Genomic DNA, 22,859 nt, shown 5'->3' with positions numbered 1-22,859 from the left:
GCCTTCACAGATGTGTACGTTACCCATGCCTTGGGCACTAATACACCCCCATACCATCATAGATGCTGGCTTTTCAACTTTGCGCCTATAGCAATCGGGATGGTTATTTTCCTCTTTGTTCCGGAAGACACCACGTCCACAGTTTCCAAATATAATTTGAAATGTGGACTCGTCAGACCACAGAACACTTTTCCACTTTGCATCAGTCCATCTTAGATGAGCTCGGGCCCAGCGAAGCCGGCGCCGCTCCTCTGTGTTGTTGATAGATGGCTTTCGCTTTGCACAGTAGAGTTTTAACTAGCATTTACAGATGTAGCGACCAACTGTAGTTACTGACAGTGGTTTTATGAAGAGTTCCTGAGCCCATGTGGTGATATCCTTTACACACTGATGTCTGTTTTTAAAGCAGTACTCCCTGAGGGATCAAAGGTCCGTAATACCGTTGGTTACGTGCAGTTATTTCTCCAGATTCTCTGAACCTTTTGATGATTTCACGGACCGTAGATGGTAAAATCCCTAAATAACTCGTTGAGAAATGTTGTTCTAAAACTGTTTGACAATTTACTTACAAAGTGGTGACCCTCGCCCCATCCTTGTTTGTGAATTACTTAGCATTTCATGGGAGCTGCTTTTATACCCAATCATGGCACCCACCTGTTCCCAATTATCCTGCACTCCTGTGGGATGTTCCATATAAGTGTTTGATGAGCATTTTTAATTTTTATCAGTATTCATTGCCACCTTTCCCAACTTCTTTGTCACGTGTTGCTGGCATCAAATCCTAGAGTTAATGATTATTTGCCCCAAAAAAATGTTTATTAGTTTGAACATCAAATATGTTGTCTTTGTAGCATATTCAACTGAATATGGGTTGAAAATGATTTGCAAATCATTGTATTCTGTTTATATTTACATTTAACACAATTTCCCAACTCATATGGAAACAGAGTTTGTAAATGAACATTGATTTATTGATCTCAGCTAAAAGCTCCAGCGCTCACCGCGACCCCGAAGGGAATAAGCGGTAGAGAAATGGATGGATGGATGGATGATTGATTGATTGATATACAAGTAAGAGTTGTGGGTAATCTAGTATAGGTTGGACCTTTATTAGTTCATTCAAATAATGTGTTTCTTTGCAAGTAAAAAAAAAAAAAATCCAGCCCAAATTTCAGAAATTGGAATCATGTTTGAAAGTCTGTTTAATGCTTGGTGTCTTTTTTTCTTTATTTCCCCAGAATCCTTTGGGCAGAACTACCCAGAGGTAAAAAAAACAAAAACAAACTCAAAGATAAATAAACACTGATGTTGTGATGTCTGGCTGCACGATTTTGAGAAAAGGCATAATTGTTATTTTCCTCTCATATTTCGATTGCGATTTTCAATTGAGATTTTATACATTGAATTGCAAAAATAACGAGTGCAGGATGATACATTATGTTTAGACCGTCAATAGACACTTTCTTGTCTCAAGGTGCCACACATTAGAAGAATATGCAAAAAATTACTTTAAAGATATTTGGCTGACTCAGAGTTTTTGCCTACATCATGCACTTAAATTTCAGTGATAACCGATACAAACTATGCTGGGATTATAGTGTAATGTGATCATTGTATGTAATAATAAGGATATGAACTGGTAATTTACATTACTGTATAATTGTTTATCATTGTACTCTAATTAAAAGATAAAGAACTTTGTTATCCTAAATAAAAAAACAAACAAAAAAAAATTACTCCTTTCTATGAGCAATAATTTAACTTAAATAGCAATTGAACATTTTAAAGTGCATTTTTCCCCAGAATGACAACAAAGTTGGATGTTGTCTTTTTGTATATTGCCGTCCATGTTGATGGGCTCATATTGCCCATCCGATTTAAAGCTGAAATATTAGCCCCACGGGACATTTGGCTTTGCAATCATATTTTTCCTCCTAACTTTGCTACTTTGCGACACTTCTCATTGGCGGGTTGCGAGTATAGAGGTTGTCTGTACGTGTTTCCTATGAGGGTAAAGCTGGCGGTCTCTCTCTCTCTCTCTCTCCACCCACCAAATGACCAAAAAAAGGTCTCACTGCGCTCAGTTATTTCTACTGTTAAATAAACGCAAGAGCGATGCACAGAGAGAGACGTCTTTCTCCTAGTTTGAAGCGCTTGGCTCAACAATTCTGATGAGTGCAAAGAAAGAAAATAAATCTTGCAGTTATTTTATCGCACTAATTAAAACCTAGTTGTTGATTAATCGTGCAGCCCTTTTAGGCTTTAGTCGCACACTAGCTTCGGTTCCATTGTCTGGTCTTTGTGATCAGGAGGCAGATGGAACTCTGGACTGTATCAGCATGGCTCTTACCTGCACCTTCAACCGCTGGGGCACCCTGCTGGCGGTAGGCTGCAACGACGGCCGCATCGTCATCTGGGACTTCCTCACTCGGGGCATCGCCAAGATCATCAGCGCGCACATCCATCCGGTCTGCTCCTTATGGTAAAACAAACCAACCTTGATGTCACAGTAGCCACGTGCACAGAGGCAACATTTATTCAATCTGATCATAATTCGGATTAGACTGTTACCGTGTACTTGGACCCTGAAAAAAAAAGACTCTATTATGACGTGCATTTTCATGCATAATACTTTAATTCGAATTACTTTATTTTGACATGCGCAATACATACCGAAAATGGAAGAAGAAGAACCAGTGATTCTGCTGGAAAAAAACCCCGGGCACTGTGCATTTCTAACGTTGTAATGTTATTTCTTTATCAATTTTTCCCTGTGTTTTGCTGTTTTTGTTTGACCTCTTCTTCTTTCTTTCTTTTCTTTTCTTTTCTTAGTTTATTTCGAACATGACATACCTACAACATTATACATTAGGCAATTTCATCATTTCACAATACACAATACATCATGTCCGACAAGGAGTAGGAAGAAGCAGAGCTTATTTAAACCTACCCTTTTCCCACGTCAGAGCGCCCACAAATATATACATTCATTCACTGACCTTCTTTACAGCAAAATATCAAAATAGCAAAATGACATTCGTGAATGAGTAACACAACAGTTTTGTAATATGTACTTAATTAATTCAGTCATTAACATACTGAAATGAAGAATATCTTATTTTCAATAAGGTTGAAAGTGTTTCTCATAATTCTTCTTCTTTGTACTTTGTAAGCACTATTCATTTGAACATCCTCTTAAACTGGATCATATCAGTACAATGTTTAACTTCTTCACTTAATCCATTCCATAATTTAATTCCACATACTGATATGCTAAAGGTTTTAAGTGTTGTACGTGCATACAAATGTTTTAAATTAGATTTTCCTCTATGGTTATATTTCTCTTCTTTTGTTGAGAAGAATTGTTGTACATTCTTTGGTAGCAGGTTATAATTTACTTTGTACATCAATATAGCTGTTTGCAATTTTACCAAATCACCGAACTTTAATATTTTTGACTCAACAAATAAAGGGTTTGTATATTCTCTATTTCCAACATTATGTATTATTCTAATTGATCTTTTTTGTAACACAGTTAACGAATGTAGCGCACATTTCTAGTTGTTTCCCCATATTTCTGCACAATAACTCAGATATGGTAACACTAACGAGCAGTAGAGAATATAAAGTGATTTTTGGCCCTGGACGTATTTTGCTTTATTCATTATTGAAATGCTTTTTGCCACCTTGTGTATAACCAAAGTTATACCAAAGTATAACTGACGTCACAGATATGCGCAGTAAGGATAATTTCGACCCAAACTCCGGAAAAAGTGTTTATATGCTCTCCAATCTGAATGACTATCGGCATAAACCACCCTTCCTGATCGGAATTAAATTTTGATCCGAACGTGTGTGATGAGGTCAGAATATTAGGAACGGCGTGTTTATTTTTATTCCGGTTAGGCTTTTAACCTGATTGTGTCCATGTGCACATGGCTATAGCTAATGTTGTCTTTGTCCAGTTGGAGTCGAGATGGCCACAAGCTGGTGAGTGCGTCCACAGACAATATCGTGTCGCAGTGGGACGTGCTGACTGGCGACTGTGACCAGCGCTTCCGTTTTCCCTCCCCCATCCTAAAACTGCAGTGCCACCCCAGAGACATGTAAGCGTGCGGTCTGCATGTAATGCACACGTTAAGACACAATGTGGACATCAACATGAGTGACACTGCTTCTCCCTCAGGGACAAGGTGCTGGTGTGTCCCATGAAGTCAGCCCCGGTCCTTTTGACTCTGTCCGACTCCAAACACGTCGTCCTGCCTGTGGACGATGACTCAGACCTGAATGTGGTGGCGGCCTTTGACAGGCGGGGGGAGTACATCTACACTGGGAATGCCAAAGGAAAGGTCAGCTCTCCAATAACTCACTACTCAAAGCTCCCAATGTCCCATTCGACAAAAAATTTGAAACAAAAGCTTCCGTGACTGTTGCAGATTCTGGTATTGAACACAAACACTCAGGAGCTGGTGGCTTCATTCCGGGTGACCACTGGAACCAGCAACACCACCGCCATCAAGTCCATTGAATTTGCACGAAAGGGCAGGTGAGGGGACATAGCAAGTCGGACATTTAGTTTAACGTATTCTGGAAACCAAACCGCAGCCCTTTCTGGCAGCAAACAAGTTGGGTTTGGACTTAGGGATAGGCAATATGGACTAAAATCTATATTGTTATTGCAGGCTCCTGCAATAAGGATATATGTCACGGTGTATTATTTGGTATATAAGTGACAATAGAAGCATTTCAGAATGGGTTACCAAGGCTCCTAATTTAGCTGCTGACGTATGCTGAGACATATTACATTAAGTATAATATTATTTAAGGTTGCACGATTATTGAAATTGACATTGAGGTTTTAAATAGTGCGATTTTGTAACTGCAGAGGCTGTCGTTTTTTTTTTCTCTGCCGTCATGGTATTTGAGTGACAGACATGTTCCCCAATCAGAATTGAGTTTGTCTCTCGCCTCAAACAGGGAGAAAGACGTCTCACTCTGTGCAACGCTCTCATTATTTAACAGTGAAATTAACTGAAAACAGTGAGCCCTCTTTTCAGTCCATCACAATCTTCGTCTCGTTGGGCGGAGAGCAACTCAGCGAGATCGCAACCACGGGAAGCAACTCGCATGTGAGAAGTGCCGCAAAGTAACAAAACTATGGAGGAAAAAAATATGACTACAAAGTAATATTTTAGCTTCAAATAAGATGGGCAATATGAGCCCATCAACATTGACAAACGAGCAAGAATGCCGTGGTCACGAGATAGCAACAAACAAAAAGACATTGTCCGACCTAGTTTTTCCAACTGGAAAAAAATGCACTTAAAAATGTTCAATATTTATTTAAGTTAAATTTTTGCTTACATAAATTAGTATTTAATTTTTTTTTGTTTATTTATTTAGGACAACAAAGTTATTTATCTTCCAATTACAGTGCAATGATAAACAATTCTTCAGTAATTAGAAATATTTTTAAATCATTTTTTTAATAGTTACTTGCATTATTAGTTTATTATAATTTCATTACATTATAAACAGTTGTATAGTATTGTATAGTTTTTATTGATTATTTCTTCAGTTTAAGAGCACGTTGTGGACAAAAGCTCTGAGTATGTCTGCAGAAAGTAAAATATTGCATATTGTTCTGTGTGGCACTTTGAGACAAGAATATGATGATTGACAGTCTAGAACAGGGATAGGGAACCTATGGCTCTAGAGCCAGATGTGGCTCTTTTGATGACTGCATCTGGCTCTCGGATAAATCTGAGCTGACATTGCTTAACAGGATAAGTAATGAATAATTCCACTTGTAATCATAGTGTTAAAAATAAAATTCAAAATATAAAACATTCTCATGTATTTTTATGTTCAAGAAGTTGCGTTAATGGTAAGAAGTAATTTATTTATTATTCGTTAGTGTTGGGCTTGCTTTCCTGGGGGTTCTTCAGACCACCAAGCACCGACATGAGAGCCTGTTTTAGGGTAAAATATTGTTGTATTTTTTCAATTAGTCTCTCAGTTGCTTTCCAGCGATTGTCTTTTTCTCTTGCGTCCTCACTCGCGATCTGGCTCGAGCCCCAACCCTGTCTCCACTCCTGGCTGCTGCTTATAACAGAGCGACAGGTGATTAGATAAAAAGGCCCAGGTGGGCCATCTACGCACCTGTCGCTGATTTCGAGGCCGGTCCTGGCAACATCCCGCTTTGCTGCAGGCCCGCAGGCCACGCCTCCTCCACAGTTTGCTTCAGAATAACAATGTTATTACAAAGAATAACAGACCTATTATACTCTGGAAATGTTGGTCTTACTTAAAAATGTACGCGTTTGTGTTCAGTGTTAAAAAAAATATTATATGGCTCTTAGGGAAATACATTTTAAATATTTGGCATCTTGGCTCTCTCAGCCAAAAAGGTTCCCGACCCCTGGTCTAGAAGAAACATGTTTTCCTTCAGTGCTTATTTTTGCAGCTTCATGCATATATATGTATAAAATATAAAAATCGCAATTTTGGAGAGAAATATTGCAATTATTTATTTTCTCAAAATCGTGCAGCCCTAGTATTATTTTTTCTAAAACATGTTTCTAACCTACTGTTAATTGATGGTTACTTTTTGCTTTAACCTGGTTCTATCTTTTTCTGTTAAAATGTAATAAGCACTTACTCATCTGTTGTTTAGCTACGTTGCATTAGTTTTACGTGATGCTAAAAATGTGGGTATCGATCCAACACTAAGGAGTTACAGGAGCAGTACTGGTCATACCGACGCTGGTACTTGCACATTTTCAACGTCATTGAATGTTTACATTTCTGATCACAATTATATTGTGATCACTGGGTGTGAGTTTTCCTTGCCCTTATGTGGGTTCTTCCGAAGATGTCGTAGTCATAGTGGTTTGTACAGTGCTTTGAGACATTTGTGATTTAGGGCTATATAAATAAACATTGATTGATTGATATTTAACAGAAACAAAGGATAACAATGTAACAATATCAATAATATTTTTAAACGATTTCCTACAAATGGCTCTGATTTAAATATTTTGTTTTTTTTCCCTTAAAGACGACCCGTGTCCAGGGACACAGTCCAAGTTTATCAACAATAAAAAAAAAAAAAGGCTAAAAAAATGTAAGAGTAAAAAATACTAATCTTACCACTGTGGGATCGACCTGATAATATAATACTTGGTACCGTTACTGTCGATAATTTCTATCAGCCCGCCCTCCTTTTCTTTACATTCAAGAGCTTTAGCTTGGAGTTAGCATAACCTGCTACTGTGTGTAGTGTAGAATGTTTAGCTATTGTTCGTCCTCCATGGATGATACTTGTAAGAAACATGGTTTATTTTCCACTATGGAGCTGACAATTACTGACTTAGAAGTGACTTTTCACTGTGGAGGGACATTAACCGCTAGCACGAAAGCTACATCGATTCGCTTGTCACTGTCACATTTTCGGGACATGAATTATCACGTTATAACAATAGTAATAAACGCTCTATCTGCGACTAAATTGATATTATTTATATTGTATAACGTCTATATGGGCGACCCTGGTCTGAACTATGTGCACCCTCTGCTGGTTGCTGCCGCCTTGTAAAATCTATTTGTGCTTCATGACAGCTACAGGTCAGTGAAATTCTCCATGATTGGTATTCACTCCATGTCCTGTTTTGCAGTTGCTTCCTCATTAACACGGCAGACCGAATCATACGAGTCTACGACGGCAGGGAAATTCTGACCTGCGGTCGCGACGGTGAGCCGGAGCCGATGCAGAAACTACAAGACCTGGTCAACAGGTGCGCCGTCAACTGATTGGACTTTATCAGGCAAACTGTGAACATGTTTGCTAGTATATACCATTATGGGTGATCTAGAAATAGTAAATGTAGGTTTAGTAGTGTCTGGAAATAGTGATTTTTACTCATTTAGTACAGTGTAGCCGCAAAGTATTTCCAGCGCTTCACTTTTTTTCCCATTTTATGTTAAGGCCTTATTTCAAAATTGAATACATTCTTTGTTGTCCTCATTATTCCCATTCAATACCCCATAATGACAATATACAATAGTTTATTTTCCAGAAATCTTTGAAAATGCACTAAAAAAAACAAGAAATCACATGTACATAAGTATTTACAGCCTTTGCTCAATACTTTGTTGATGTGTCTTTTGGCAGCAATTACAGCTTCAAGTCTTTTTGAATATGATGCCACAAGCCTGGCACGCCTTACTTTGGGCCCTTGCACCTCATTCCTCTTTGCCGCACACATCAAGTTGGATGGGAAACGTTGGTGCACAGCTATTTTCCGATCTCTCCAGAGATGTTTAATCAGATTCAAGTCTGGGCTTTGGTTGGACCACTCAAGGACCTTTACAGAGTTATCCTGAAGCCATTCCATTGATATCCTTCCTGTGTGATTGGGGTTGTTGGCCTACTGAAAAATGAATCGTCTCTCCAGTCAAAGTTCAATAGCGCTCTGGAACAGGTTTTTATCCATGGTGTCTCTGTAGATTGCTGCATTCATCCCAGTTCCCGCCACTGAAAACCATCCCCAGAGCATGAGGCTGCCACAACCATGCTTCAGTGTAGGGATAGTATAGGCCTAGTGATGAGCAGTGTCTGATTTCTTCTAAACATGACTCCTGGCATTCACACCAAAGACTTTGATATTTGTCTCATCAGACCAAAGCATTTTGTTTCTCATGTTCTGAGAGTCTTTCAGGTGCATTTTGGCAAACTATTTACTAATGAATGGCTTCCGTTTTGCCACTCTACCATACAGGCCTGATTGGTGGATTGCTGCAGATATGGTTGTCCTTCTGAAAGGTTATCCTCTCTACAGAGGAATTCTGTAGCTCTGACAGAGTGACCATTGGGTTCTTGGTCACATCTTTGACTCAGGAGGTGACCTTCTCGGCCAATCGCTTATTGGAGGATTCCTGGTGGTTCCAAACTTCTTCCAATTACGGATGATTGATTGATTGATTGAGACTTTTATTAGTAGATTGCACAGTATAGTACATATTCCGTACAATTGACCACTAAATGGTAATACCCGAAGGAGTTTTTCAGCTTGTTTAAGTCAGGATCCACGTTAATCAATTCTTGGAGGCTGCTGTGCTCATTGAGACCTTGAAGGCAGCAGATGTTTTTCTGTACCCTTCCCCAGATTTGTGCCTTGAGACAATCCTGTCTCGGAGGTCTTCAGACAATTCCTTCGACTTCATTGTTTGTTTGTGCTCAAGTGTGGGACCTTAGATATAGACAGGTGTGTGCCTTTTTCAAATGAATTTCCCACTTCGATGTAGGAACATCTCAAGAATGAACAGTTAAAACATGAAGCTCACTTTTGAGCTTCATGGTAAAAGCTGTGAATATTTTTGTACATGTGATTTATTAGCTTTTATTTTTAATACATTTGCAGAAAATACAAATAAAAAAAGTTTAACTTTTTTATTATATGGTATTGTGTGTAGAATTTTGGGGACGAAAATGTATATATATTTTATTTTGGAATGAGGCTGTAACATAAAATGTGGAAAAAGTGACTTGCTGTGAATACTTTCTACATGAACTGTAACTCTTAACACTTTTTCAATGTGGTCCTCAAAGTTGCTCTTCTGCTGATTCTCCCGTCTTACCGTCTACTGATGTTTCCAATGTTCAGGACACCATGGAAGCGCTGCTGCTTCTCTGGAGATGGCGAGTACATTGTCGCCGGCTCGGCACGACAGCATGCGCTGTACATCTGGGAGAAGAGCATCGGCAACCTGGTGAAGATCCTACACGGAACCAGAGGAGAGCTGCTGCTGGATGTTGCAGTAAGAACCTCCTGGAATATGTGCTGTTGTACTTGCACTCGGATAAGTCACCCGGCTCACCTTTCTCCCATGTGCAGTGGCATCCTGTACGTCCCATTATCGCTTCCATTTCAAGTGGTGTGGTGTCCATCTGGGCCCAGAACCAAGTGGTTAGTAGGAATGAGCCGCGCCTCTTCTCCAGCACAGCTACAAAAAATGTTTAACATGCAACTGGTGTCTGTCTGCAGGAAAACTGGAGCGCTTTTGCTCCAGACTTCAAGGAATTGGATGAGAATGTGGAGTATGAGGAGAGAGAGTCTGAGTTTGACATTGAGGACGAAGACAAGAGTGAACCTGAGCAGACAGGTAAATAGAAAAATGACACATCGTGCCAGCAAATTGAGAGTTCCTGGTTTGATCCGCAGCTTCTGCCATCCTAGTCATGTCCGTAGTGTCCTTGGGCAAGACAAGTCACCCTTGCTCCTGATGGGTCGTGGTTATAGAGTCTTGCATAGAAGCTCCCGCCATCAGTGTGTGACTGTGGAAATAGTGTCAAAGCTGTTTTAGTACCTTGAAGGTAGAAAAGCGCTGTACAAGTATAATCCATTTACACCAGCGAGTCTTGTGCACAGCAGAACACCATTTGGTATGTGTCATAGGTCCTCTTTACACTGAACACCAAATCAGAATTTTTTTGCCTTCAAGTGACACGGATCAGATTTTTTTTTTTGCACGTTTAAACGCCCCTACTCGGTTCTTTTCACATCAGATTCAGGCCACATCAGGAGGTAGTCCAAATCCCATCTGAATCTGTTCTTTTCAAATGTGACTGTAGTCTAAACGGAAATGCGACTATGTTATTGGTGTGCGCTTGGCCCTCCAGTGTACGTGAAAACGTCATCACAACATCCGGTTTCGGTAAGCAAAGTCTATTTTTGACGGCCAAATTTTGGGTGCATCACTCATCAATAATGAGCAAATAAAAATCTATGTAAGATATATTTTGATTTAGAAAAAAATAGCGATTGTTGTAGAACCTGAATTGATGCTTGGATGTTAAGTGCATTGCGTAAGTTGTTTACGTAAGTGAGTTAAAATATAAAGCTCACATAGATCCATGCTAATTTCTGTGTTGTCTTTACTTAACAGCCATAAAAACATTAAAACCCTCCAAATGTATTACACTATACATGTGTATCCATTAATACATTATATTACTTCCATTTATTTTCATGTGAAAAACACTAATTTTTTAGGTGTGGCGACTTTTATTTTGTAGTAGTAGTAGCAGCAGCGACTTCCAACATCATTTACAAAATCTGGTCAAGTGCGCAGGCAAGTGACGTTGGGGCCACATTGGATCCTGCGCACGTTTACACGGAAGTCTGATAAAGATCACATTCTACTTGCAGTGTAATTACTCAACTGGAAACAATCAGATTTAGAAAAAATCAGATTTGAGCCACTTTGGCCTGCAGTGTAAACCTAGTCAAACACTGTATGGCTTCTCCAGTTGGGCCGATAATGATTTTTTAATTAGAGGTGCCCGATATTATCGTACTGCCGATATTATCGGCCGATAAATGCTTTAAAAAATTGTTGGTATCGGTTTCAAAAAGTAAAATTGATGAGTTTTTAAAACGCCGCTGTGTACACGGACGTAGGGAGAAGTACAGAGCGCAAATAAACCTTAAAGGCACCGCCTTTGCGTGCCGGCCCAGTCACATATCTATGGCTTTTCACACACACAAGTGAATACAAGGTATACTTGGTCAACAGCCATACAGGTCACACTGAGGGTGGTCGTATAAACTACTTAAACACTGTTACAAATATGCGCCACACTGTGAACCCACACCAAACAAGAATGACAAACAGATTTCGGGAGAACATCCGCACCGTAACACAACATAAACACAACAGAACAAATACCCAGAACCCCTTGCTGCACTAACTCTTCCGGGACGCTACAATTTTATTGAAGCAGCTCTTGCCTCACATTTGCCTGCATCCTATCCATTAAACCACAGGTGTCAAACCCAAGGCCCGAGAGCCAGATGTGGTCCACCACTTTATTTAATTTGGCCCTCAAAATCCTGGATATAATATGTATCAATAAAGTACTGTAACTTATTTTACAACATGTATTATTTCTTTCTATTTTGGCAGAAAAAAAATGTGTACTCCATGCAATCGCAAATTTTGCTAACTTAAATAATGTCTAATTATACAAACATCTTTTATCAAACATTCAAACCATTTTTTTAAATTGAAATAAATACTAATAATAATGATTTCAAAGCAAGTTATCCATTAATTTGTGCAATGTGAAAGTAGCCATAGATTCAATGGTAAAATTGTGAAATTTACTGTGATTTTTACAGCCTTTTTCTCAAAATAAAAAAAAAACAGTACTTTTTTTTACTGTAATAAACGGCGGTGCCGTTTTGACATTTACAGTAATACACTGAGAAATCTACAGTTGTTGATTTATGATTAAAAAAAACAAACTGGCAGCTCAGGTGCCAAAATTTTACTGTAAAAATGCATTTTTTTTTAATTTAAAGTGAAAAAAAACAAATCTAAATTTTACAGTAAAATTCTAGCAACGGAGTTGCCTTTTTTTTTAACATTAAAACAGCAGTACTACAGAAATATACACTACATTTTGAGGTTAAATTATTCCAATTTACCATATATTTTTTTTACATTTTAGTTCAAAAATAATGTAGTAATAAAATGCATAAAGAAATTGTGTAATAATAGTGTTCACTGTTAAAAGTGGCCCTCTGGCGCCAAACACAACTAGGATGTGGCCTCGCATTAAACAAACTCAGACTCAACCCGCATCTTTTGCAGGTGCAGACGCAGCAGAAGACGAGGAAGTGGACGTCACCACGGTGGACCCCATAGTGGCTTTTTGCAGCAGGTGAGGAAGACTATTGGCCCTTGGTCCAACAGTGTGAGACCCCACAAACGGCTCTTTAAAGTTTACCAACAAAAAACTGCTCATGAGCATTTTTTTTTTTTTTTTTTACAAAAAAGCATTTCCCATCGATAACGGCATATATGTACTGCACATACATGCAAACAGCCCGGCCAATTTGTTTTAACCCCATGCGGCCCCCGAGTCAAAAGGTTTGGGGACCCCTGATGTAGTTGATCATATCATACTTTTGACTTTATTAAATGTTTGGGTTGAATTTGACTAAACAAAACCAGTATTATTTTAGGTAATATATTTTAGGTAATAATAGTCATCACACCTGTTTATTTTATGGAGGAATGTAGTTACCGTATTTTTCGGATTATAAGTCGCTCCGGAGTATACATCGCACCTGCCGAATATGCATAATAAAGAAGGAAAAAAACATATACGTCGCACTGGAGTATAAGTCGCATTTTTGGTGGAAATTTTTTTGATAAAACCCAACACCAAGAATAGACATTTGAAAGGCAATTTAAAATAAATAAAGAATAGTGAACAACAGGCTGAATAAATGTACGTTATATGAGGCATAAATAACCAACTGCTATGTTAACCTAACATATTATGGTAAGAGTCATTCAAATAACTATAACATATAGAACATGCTATACCTTTACCAAACTATCTGTCACTCCTAATCCATAAATCTCATGAAATCTTCTTCCTCGATGTCGCTTCTAAACAACTCTGCCAACTCCAAAGGTATGCGCCGCTTCCTCTTGTCGTTTTTTGCTGCATATTTCACTACGTCCAGCTTGTAATCAGCAGTACATGATTTCCTTTTCAACGCCATTTTTGTTCAGCCCTTCTCAGTTTTTATAAATTACCGCCAACAATGAAATGATCCATTTTAATAGCTACGGCAGTAGCATATAGCAGTTAGTATTCCATGACCCACAATGCACTTCTGCCATGACCCTCACCTGCCGAATTCTTATTGGTTGACGTGTGTGTGACGATTGCTGACATTTTCTTCGTCTCTTCCGCGAATTATATAAATAATATTATTTGATATTTTACGGTAATGTGTTAATAATTTCACACATAAGTCGCTCCTGAGTATATGTCGCACCCCCGGCCAAACTATAAAAAAAACTGCGACTGATTGTCCGAAAAACACGGTACTTATATCACTGGCACCTAATGTTATTAAAAAAAGTACTGATTTTGAATCAAGAATCGATCCTGAATCAAAACGTTACCCCCAAAAACCGAATCACACCCCTCGTTCCTGAATGATCATGACAATTTACAGTTTACAACGTTCATATAAGCCATACTTGCCAACCTTGAGACCTCCGATTTCGGGGGGTGGGGGGCGTGGTAGGCTGTTGGGTCGGGGGGCGTGGTTGGGGGTGGGGCGGGGCGTAGTTAAGAGGGGAGGAGTATATTTACAGCTAGATTCACCAAGTCAAGTATTTCATATATATATATATATATATATATATATATATATATATATATAAGAAATATTTGACTTTCAGTGAATTGTAGCTGTATATATATTTTTTTTATTATATATATATATATATATATATATATATATATATATATATATATACATAAGAAATATGTGAATTTCAGTGTTTATTTCTTTACACATTTACACACACATAACACTCATCTACTCATTGTTGAGTTAAGGGTTGAATTGTCCATCCTTGTTTTTCTAACCATATGCATGTACAGTAGATGGCAGTATTGTCTTGTTTAAGAGTGTCACAACATTGCTGTTTACGGCAGACAAACTGCTTTACGCTAGTTGAAAACGGACAGCTGTCGGGAGGACGTTAATGAAACTGCCTAACAATAAACCCACATAAGAAACCAAGAACTCGCCCTCGATCATTCTACAGTTATAACGTCATTGGGCAGACATGCTGTTTATATTGAGGGTAAGCGGACGTGAAAACAGGCTGTCGACACTTCACTCAGGTCTGCATGGAGTTGGAGGGGGCGTGGCCTCCAGCTCCGCCTGAATTTCGGGAGATTTTCGGGAGAAAATTTGTCCTGGGAGGTTTTCGGGAGCGGCGCTAAATTTCGGGAGTGTCCTGGAAAATCCGGGCGGGTTTGCGAGTATGATGTAAGCTGAATGAAGTCTTTGGTCTTGTTCATGTCTGACAGTGACGAGGAGCTGGAGGATTACAAGGCTTTGTTGTACCTGCCCATCGCCCCTGAGGTGGAGGACCCCGAAGAAAACCCCTTCGGCCCGCCGCCCGAAACCCAGGCACAGGCCGGAGCTACGGAGGAGGCTGGCGGCGACAAAAAGCAGCGGCAAACTTCTACTGAAGGAGGCCCGGCCAAAAAGAAGGCCCGCACTACCAACATTGAACTGCAGGGGGTGCCTGTTGACGGTGAGAACCGTGCATGACACATTTGGCACACACCGCCTCTGATGACTCACTAAGTCTCTGCCCCGCTGTGACTGTGTGTCATTCCCCCCTCAGAGGTGCACCCCCTGCTGGGAGTGAAGGGGGATAGCAAGTCTAAGAAGAAGGCAGCCGGCCGGCCCAAAGGCTCCAAAGGTAAAGACAAAGACTTCGCCTTCAGGCCCAAGCCCTACAGGGGCGAGCGGCCCTCCTTCACCATGGAGGTCCTGGGCAGCTCTGGCCCGGGAGGAGGAGGAGGAGGAGGGATGAAGGGCAGGGCAGAAGGGGGCCTGGTGCCAGGTAAGCGTGCCTCTGTCCACGCTGCTGCTGCTGAGGGGGGGTGGGGGGGGCTTTGCTGGTCCTTCTGCCCTGCTACACCAGCTCAGCCTGTCTCCAAGCACCCCCGCCCCTCTCTGTGCTGCTTCCTCCCAATAATCACAACCCGCCGCCGGGGTCCAGACGAGCCCACAAATTTTGCATGTGCACCTGCAGCTGCTGTGAAGCCACAGTCTGACTCATGTAATCACAAACATCTTTGTATCACTTCTCTTACTGGCTTGTAAGTCAGGCCACTGATTAATTATCACGATTAATTTATTCTTTTTACAAGTTCAACAAGATCTTTATTCTTTTGGATGCTTCCAGTGGCTTAGATCAAATGTTGGCTTTTTTATTTGGCATTTTCTTTTATGCACTGCCATCAGAATAGACTTGGTGGGAGTTATATGCAAAAAAATAACTAAACCAAACACGGCCACGTATTCTTCCACTGTGCGTGTATAAATAGTATTATTTTTGTACATTATCAATAATATTTAGGAGTGCAACATGTAAAGGCTTTCTGCTGGTAATGTGCGGATCGATACTGAGATATATATATATATATATATATATATATATATATATATATATATATATATATATATATATATATATATATATATATATATATATATATATATAGAACCAACCTTGTCATGTCCGTTGTGTCCTGAGCAAGACACTTCACCCTTGCTCCTGATGGGTGCTGGTTAGCGCCTTGCATGGCAGCTCCCTCCATCAGTGTGTGAATGTGTGTGTGAATGGGTAAATGTGGAAGTAGTGTCAAAGCGCTTTGAGTACCTTGAAGGTAGAAAAGCGCTATACAAGTACAACCCATTTATTTATTTATCATTTATATATATATATATATATATATTATATATATATATATATATATATATACTCAGTATCGATCCGCACATCACCAACAGGAAGCCTTTACATGTTGCACTCCTAAATATTATTGATAATGTACAAAATTAATACTATTTATATACGCACAGTGGAAGAATACGTGGCCATGTTTTGTTTAGTCAATTTTTTGCATAAAACTCCCACCAAGTCTATGCTGATGGCAGTGCATCAAATAAAAATGCCAACATTTGATCCAAGTCACTGGAACCATCCATATGTATATATATATATATATGTATATATATATACATATATATATATATATATATATATATATATATATATATACTGATTTTCAAATCGTAATAGCCATGCTTTAGTTCAGGGGTGTCCAAACTTTTTCCACCGAGGGCTCCAATCCAATCCACTTTATTTATATAGCACATTTAAACAACAATAACGTTTCCAAAGTGCTGCACAGCCATGTTAAAAACAATATTAAAAAAAACAATATTATGCTCCACCAATGACTGAATAAAAACAAAACATAAATAAATATAAAACCAATATAAAAAAAAAACTATATAAAAACAAATATGATTAAAAACAATGTTAAAGTGTAAAATCAATTAAAACAGTAAAATAGAAATCAAAGTGTATAAAAAACACAGGACAACAGAGGACCACACAACTCACGTAGTGTTAAAAGCCAAAGAATAAAAGTGGGTCTTAAGACGAGACTTGAAACACTCCACTGTGGAAGCAGTATACTAAGAAGTCAAAGTATATGGAGGCCATACAGATATTGTTTTTATTTCAAAAGCAGATATTGTGTCGGCTTTGTATTATAGCTGACTAGGTATTAATCAGAAGATTTGAGGTTTTTCTCGTTACATAGTGATTCTTTTGTACTTTTTTTTTCTTATTTACATTTTTTTTTTTACCTTTCACATTTCTTTCTCTCCATTTTGGAATAGAATAACAATAATAATGATGTGATTGCGTTACTGCATAATCTGTGTCAAAAATTCTGCCTGTATGAAAATAGTAATGTTCAGTTATATATTTAACAGGGTTTATTATTGTATTTTTTTCAAACGGATTACTTAAACAGTTAGTATTTAGCGTTTTAATTAACCAAACTTGTTTTTTTTATGGTAAAACAGATTTTATATATATTTAAAGACAAAATATAGATGACCAAGTATATTAATAATTATTAGTTTAAAATGTTAAATTTTTCTTAATTACATTGTGATTTTTTGCTCTTTTTTTTTAAACATTTTTACTGTTGTTTTTGTGTGTTATTATTTAAAAACACAACTTTAAATTTTAGCAGACCCATTAGGTATATTTGCACAAAGTATCGGATCAGTATCTCCGATGCAAGCCGGAATTTTACTCGCTATCGTGTCGGAAAGAAAATGAGTGGTATCTCACTTCACCACTTCCTGCTTGACCATGCTCAACAAAAGTGAGCATTAGAACTCCTACTTATTTGTAAAGGCACATTTTTAAAAAAAGCTCTTGTGTTGGTATACAGCAGCAGTGTCCAAGGGGCAGCATGTGGGCCATATGCAGCCTGGAGCTAATTGTTAGCATTTTAATATTAGCATGCAATCAAAAATTTTTTGTGCTAATTTTGCTGGTATACATCTCACTGTCAAATATTGTTATTGAATGATACCTCTTAGTATAATAGCTTTTTTTTCTTTCATATTTTGATACTTGATGTATGCTAATGTTAGCAGGCTAGCATTTTAAACACTTTTTTTGAAGTACGTATCCGAGTAAAATATTTTGTTACTTAACCCATGCTAGAGTTAACAGTTCAGCATGCTGGTGTCATATTTTGGTATTTCACTCATGCTAACTGTAAGCATGTTGTTGTTTGCATTGTACTGTTAGCATGCTAGCTTTTTTAGCTCATTTTTTTCATTACTTGACGGTATTGACCTACTCAGTGGCCTAGTGGTCCGAGTGTCCTCCCTGAGATCGGTCGGTTGGGATTTCAAACCCTGGCCGAATCATACCAAAGACTATAAAAATGGGAGCCATTACCTCCCTGCTTGGCACTCAGCATCAAGGGTGGGAATTGGTGGTTAAATCACCAAAAATGATTCCCAGGCGCGGCCACCGCTGCTGCTCACTGCTCCCCTCACCTCCCAGGGGGTGAACAAGAGTGATAGGTCAAATACAGAGAATAATTTTGCAACACTTCATGTTTGTGTGACAATCATTGGTACTTTAACTTTAACATATCAAAAACTAATTTAATATTACTATTAATTATTAGTTAGAACAGGGGTCACCAACCTTTTTGAAACCAAGAGCTACTTCTTGGGTACTGATTAATGCGAAGGGCTACCAGTTTGATACACACTTAAATAAATTGCCAGAAATAGCCAATATGCTCAATTTACCTTTGACTCTATGTTGTTATTAATGATTAATGATGTTTATCTTTGTGGAAACACTGATCATCTTAATGATTTCTCACAATAAATATATATTTTTGATGACATGTTTTAAATAGGTTAAAATCCAATCTGCACTTTGTTAGAATATATAACAAATTGGACCAAGCTATATTTCTAACAAAGACAAATCATTATTTCTCCTACATTTTCCAGAACAAAAAATGTAAAAGAAAGTCAAAAGACTTTGATATAAAATTTAAATTTGATTCTACAGATTTTCTAGATTTGCCACTGTAATGTTTTTTAATTTCAAACATAAATTTGAAGAAATATTTCACAAATATTCTTCGTCAAAAAAACAGAAGCTAAAATGAAGAATTAAATTAAAATGTATTTATTATTCTTTACAATAAAAAAAACATATTTACTTGAACATTCATTTACATTGTCAGGAAAGAAGAGGAAGGAATTTAAAAGTTAAAAAGGTATATGTGTTTAAAAATTATTTTTAGGGTTGTATTTTTTCTCTGAAATTGTCTTTCTGAAAGTTATAAGAAGCAAAGTAAAAAAATAAATGAATTGAAGACCAAGTCGTTAAAATATTTTCTTGGATTTTCAAATTCTATTTGAGTTTTGTCCCTATTAGAATTAAAAATGTCAAACAAAGCGAGACCAGCTTGTTAGTACCGGTAAATAAATACAATTTAAAAAATAGAGGCAGCTCACTGGTAAGTGCTGCTATCTGAGCTATTTTTAGAACAGGCCAGTGGGCGACTCATCTGGTCCATACGGGCGACCTGGTGCCCGCGGGCACCGCGCTGGTGACCCCTGAGTTAGAACATTTCAGGTTATTCTTATTACATACCAATATTTTGGTACTTTTTTCTTACATGTTTAATGTTGTTTTCCCCATGTAAGATAGGAAAATATAAAAAAGAAAATAGTGCATAACTGCATCCAGCATGCTAACTGTTGGTATTTTAGTTTGGCTCAGTCTCTTCTGCATTCATGTGAAATTTCTACCAAAGTTGCCTTTTTCTAGGTCTTTAAAAAAAAATACTGTTTTTTTTAAGGTGAAAACGACCAAAAGTCCCCCTCCCCCCACGTCCTTTGTTTTGTCAGACTGTGGCCCTCCGTGGGAAAAGTTTGGTGTATAATGTCCAGACTGTGGCTTCACGACTTAAAAGATCTCACTTGAGTAAAGTGGCAGATTGGCGTCACAGGGGCCGACGGTGGGTTGGTGCAAGTATTTGGCGAGCGTACGTCTACTTCCTGCTTGGCCTTTGACCCTCCTGCTCCCACTCCCGCCTTGCGCCTTTGACCTTGTTTGGTGACCTGAAGTTCCGCTGCTCACTTTCTGTCTATTAGGAGACTAACTAAATCATACAAACACATTATTATTTGCCTAGAATTTTTTTTAAGCAATACACATTTTGAATGATGGTATGTTTACTTTGGTGCTAATTGTTGCCAGTGCGCATGCATGACATCACCTGCTCCTCCGCAGGGACCCTGGTGACGCAGGCGTACAAGCAGCACGACATCGGGGGGATGGACTGAACCGCCGGGTCACAGGCCGTGACAAAGACACGTAAAGACCGGCTGTCACGTACAGACTTTGTTGGGTGGGTGCGCTCTTTCCACTCTCACCCACAGCCGGGCTTCACGAGGGAACGTTTCCCAGCTCAGCCCACTGACACTGGCCTGCTTTCTCATGTATAGAACTTCTAGTACTTGGTTGTGTACTTTGTGCTTTTTTTATACATTAAAACATTTTGATTCATAAGTGATAACCTGTTTGTGACAGTTTTACAATTTGCATTAATTTCATACTTGCCAACCTTCCCGGATTTACCGGGAGACTCACGAAATTCAGCGCCTGTCCCGAAAACCTCCCGGGACAAATTTTCTCTCGAAAATCTCCCGAAATTCAGGTGGAGCTGGAGGCCACACCCCCTCCAGCTCCATGCGGACCTGAGTGAGGACAACCTGTTTTCACGTCCGCTTTCCCACAATATAAACAGCGTGTCTGCCCAATTACGTTAAAACTGTAGAATGATCGAGGGCGAGTTCTTGGTTTCTTATGTGGGTTTATTGTTAGGCAGTTTCATCAACGTCCTCCCAGTGCGGTACCAACACACAACAACAGCAGTCACGTTTTCGTCTACCATAAAGCGGTTTGTCAGCTGTAAACAGCAATGTTGTGACTCAGGACAATACTGCCATCTACTGTACATGCATGTGGTTAGAAAAATAGTGACAGAGAATAGAACAAGGATGGACAATTCAACCCTTAACTCAACAATGATTAGATGAGTGTTATGTGTGTGTATGTGTGTATAAATTAACACTGAAATTCAAGTATTTATTTTATTTTATATTTATATGTATATATATATATATATATATATAATTTAAAAAATATATATATAGCTAGAATTCACTGAAAGTCAAGTATTTCTTCTATAAATATATATACATACATATATATATATATATATATATATATATATATATATATATATATATATATATATGAAATACTTTACTCTTAACCACGCCCCCCGTCCCCCTCAACCCCCACCTCCCGAAATCGGAGGTCTCAAAGTTGGCAAGTAGGATTAATTTGTCCTAACTAGAAGAAACAGGAAAACATAAAACGTAAATTTAGTACATAGATTGTACATAATGGGAAAAAACAGAACAATATTTACGTTTTTCAGTAATTTAGTCATTTACTAGTCACTTGAAAGCGGCGCAAAGATGACTCATAAGTCATATGATCAACTCGATGTTTCCGCTTCTGACGTCATCAGCCATGCTGTCCAATAACTCGGCAGATCCGTCCATAAACAACTTTCTGACCAATCAGAGACAAGTGGGCCTAGCATCCGGGTACAATGTGGACGGGGATTTGTTGATGTGACTGTCAATCAAGATGAAACGTCAATGTACAAAGTTAATCTGCGTCAGACCGGAACTCGTTTACATAAAAGGCTGTCTTTCATGTGAATTAACCGACAAAGTAACATTTTGTTGATTTAAGTAGGTATTATTCCGGTATTAAACATCTTTGTTCGGTATCATACTTCCAGAATGAGTCAAACTAAACATTTTAATGTTCAAAATAAGGTCAGACTTTACTTTGAAATCCTAGCCGGAAGTACGTTTGCCTCAGTGTACACTAGTCAGCCGGGTGGTGCAAGGAGGTCTGAATTGGCTGCTACCAGACCAACTAGTTGGAGGACTTGTCCCCGGGCGGCGTGTTAAGTCTTTGTCCGCCGACGGCAGGCCACCTTGGCCGCGATGGAAGTGGACAAGATGGACGAGAACGACTGGCGGTACCACGGGGAGGGCAACAAGAGCCTGGTGGTCTCCCACGTCCAGGTGAGTCGGCGAGGCTAACAAGTTGGGCTAACGCTGGACGCCCAATGTTAGCTTGACACTTTTCATCAAAGAGTGGAAAATGTCCGTTAATGTCTTTCAACAACATTCTTATGTAGTCGTGGGCTTTAAAAAGCGCGGCCATGTTGAGTTAGTTTCATCAATGGAGAGACAATTCAAACACCAAACAGAGTCTTCTCACCAACACTTAATCGCCGGGTGTCAGCCGGTGGAGAGCCGAGCAGAGTGGTGCGTTCACGGACACACACGCTCATTCCCGCCTGGGACCGGCCCGAGCACGACGATGTTGTTGAGCAACAAGTGATGACATCAGCAGTGTTGTGACAATTCCACGCCGATAGAGCAATAGTACACGTTTGCTGCAATCCTGCAACTTCAGCAGGAGAGGGTCAACATTTTAGAAACAGGTGTCAGGATGATGATGATGAACATACTTGCCAACCCTCCCGGATTTTCCGGGAGACTCCCGAAATTAAGCGCCGCTCCCGAAAACATCCCAGAACAAATTTTCTCCCGAAATTCAGGAGAAGCTGGAGGCCACGTCCCCTCCAGCTCCATGCGGACCTGAGTGAGCGCAGCCTGTTTTCACGTCCGCTTTCCCACAATGTAAACAGCCTTGAATGATCGAGGGCGAGTTCTTGGTTTCTTATGTAGGTTTATTGTTAGGCAGTTTCATTAACGTCCTCCCAGCGCGGTAACAAC

At 39.0% G+C, this 22,859-nt stretch overlaps 2 protein-coding genes across 4 annotated transcripts in view; both read left to right on the top strand.

Annotated features, from left to right (window-relative positions):
• rbbp5 (retinoblastoma binding protein 5) overlaps positions 1–20,545 on the top strand; it is a 21,671-nt gene extending 1,126 nt beyond the window's left edge. The window contains exons 2-14 of one of the 2 annotated variants that reach the window (XM_061890800.1): positions 1,239–1,264; positions 2,310–2,482; positions 3,966–4,106; positions 4,187–4,349; positions 4,437–4,546; positions 7,677–7,796; positions 9,666–9,819; positions 9,897–9,968; positions 10,047–10,164; positions 12,658–12,727; positions 14,912–15,141; positions 15,235–15,312; positions 20,260–20,545. In XM_061890800.1, the coding sequence (XP_061746784.1) occupies positions 1,239–1,264; positions 2,310–2,482; positions 3,966–4,106; positions 4,187–4,349; positions 4,437–4,546; positions 7,677–7,796; positions 9,666–9,819; positions 9,897–9,968; positions 10,047–10,164; positions 12,658–12,727; positions 14,912–15,141; positions 15,235–15,312; positions 20,260–20,312 (1,508 nt within the window). In that variant the 3' untranslated portion in view covers positions 20,313–20,545. Of the gene's footprint in view, positions 1–1,238; positions 1,265–2,309; positions 2,483–3,965; positions 4,107–4,186; positions 4,350–4,436; positions 4,547–7,676; positions 7,797–9,665; positions 9,820–9,896; positions 9,969–10,046; positions 10,165–12,657; positions 12,728–14,911; positions 15,142–15,234; positions 15,457–20,259 lie in introns of both variants that reach the window. The other variant, XM_061890789.1, reaches the window with a different exon arrangement.
• A 1,373-nt stretch (positions 20,546–21,918) lies between these two features.
• Positions 21,919–22,859, top strand: part of ippk (inositol 1,3,4,5,6-pentakisphosphate 2-kinase) — a 30,757-nt gene continuing 29,816 nt past the window's right edge. The window contains exon 1 of one of the 2 annotated variants that reach the window (XM_061890821.1): positions 21,919–22,139. In XM_061890821.1, the coding sequence (XP_061746805.1) occupies positions 22,059–22,139 (81 nt within the window). In that variant the 5' untranslated portion in view covers positions 21,919–22,058. The remainder of the gene's footprint in view (positions 22,140–22,859) is intronic. The other variant, XM_061890813.1, reaches the window with a different exon arrangement.

This window comes from Nerophis ophidion, linkage group LG02, assembly GCF_033978795.1.
Source record: "Nerophis ophidion isolate RoL-2023_Sa linkage group LG02, RoL_Noph_v1.0, whole genome shotgun sequence".
NCBI classification, from domain to species: domain Eukaryota; kingdom Metazoa; phylum Chordata; class Actinopteri; order Syngnathiformes; family Syngnathidae; genus Nerophis; species Nerophis ophidion.
The sequence above is the reverse complement of the archived record's forward strand: the minus strand, read 5'-3'. Positions and strand labels throughout refer to the sequence as shown.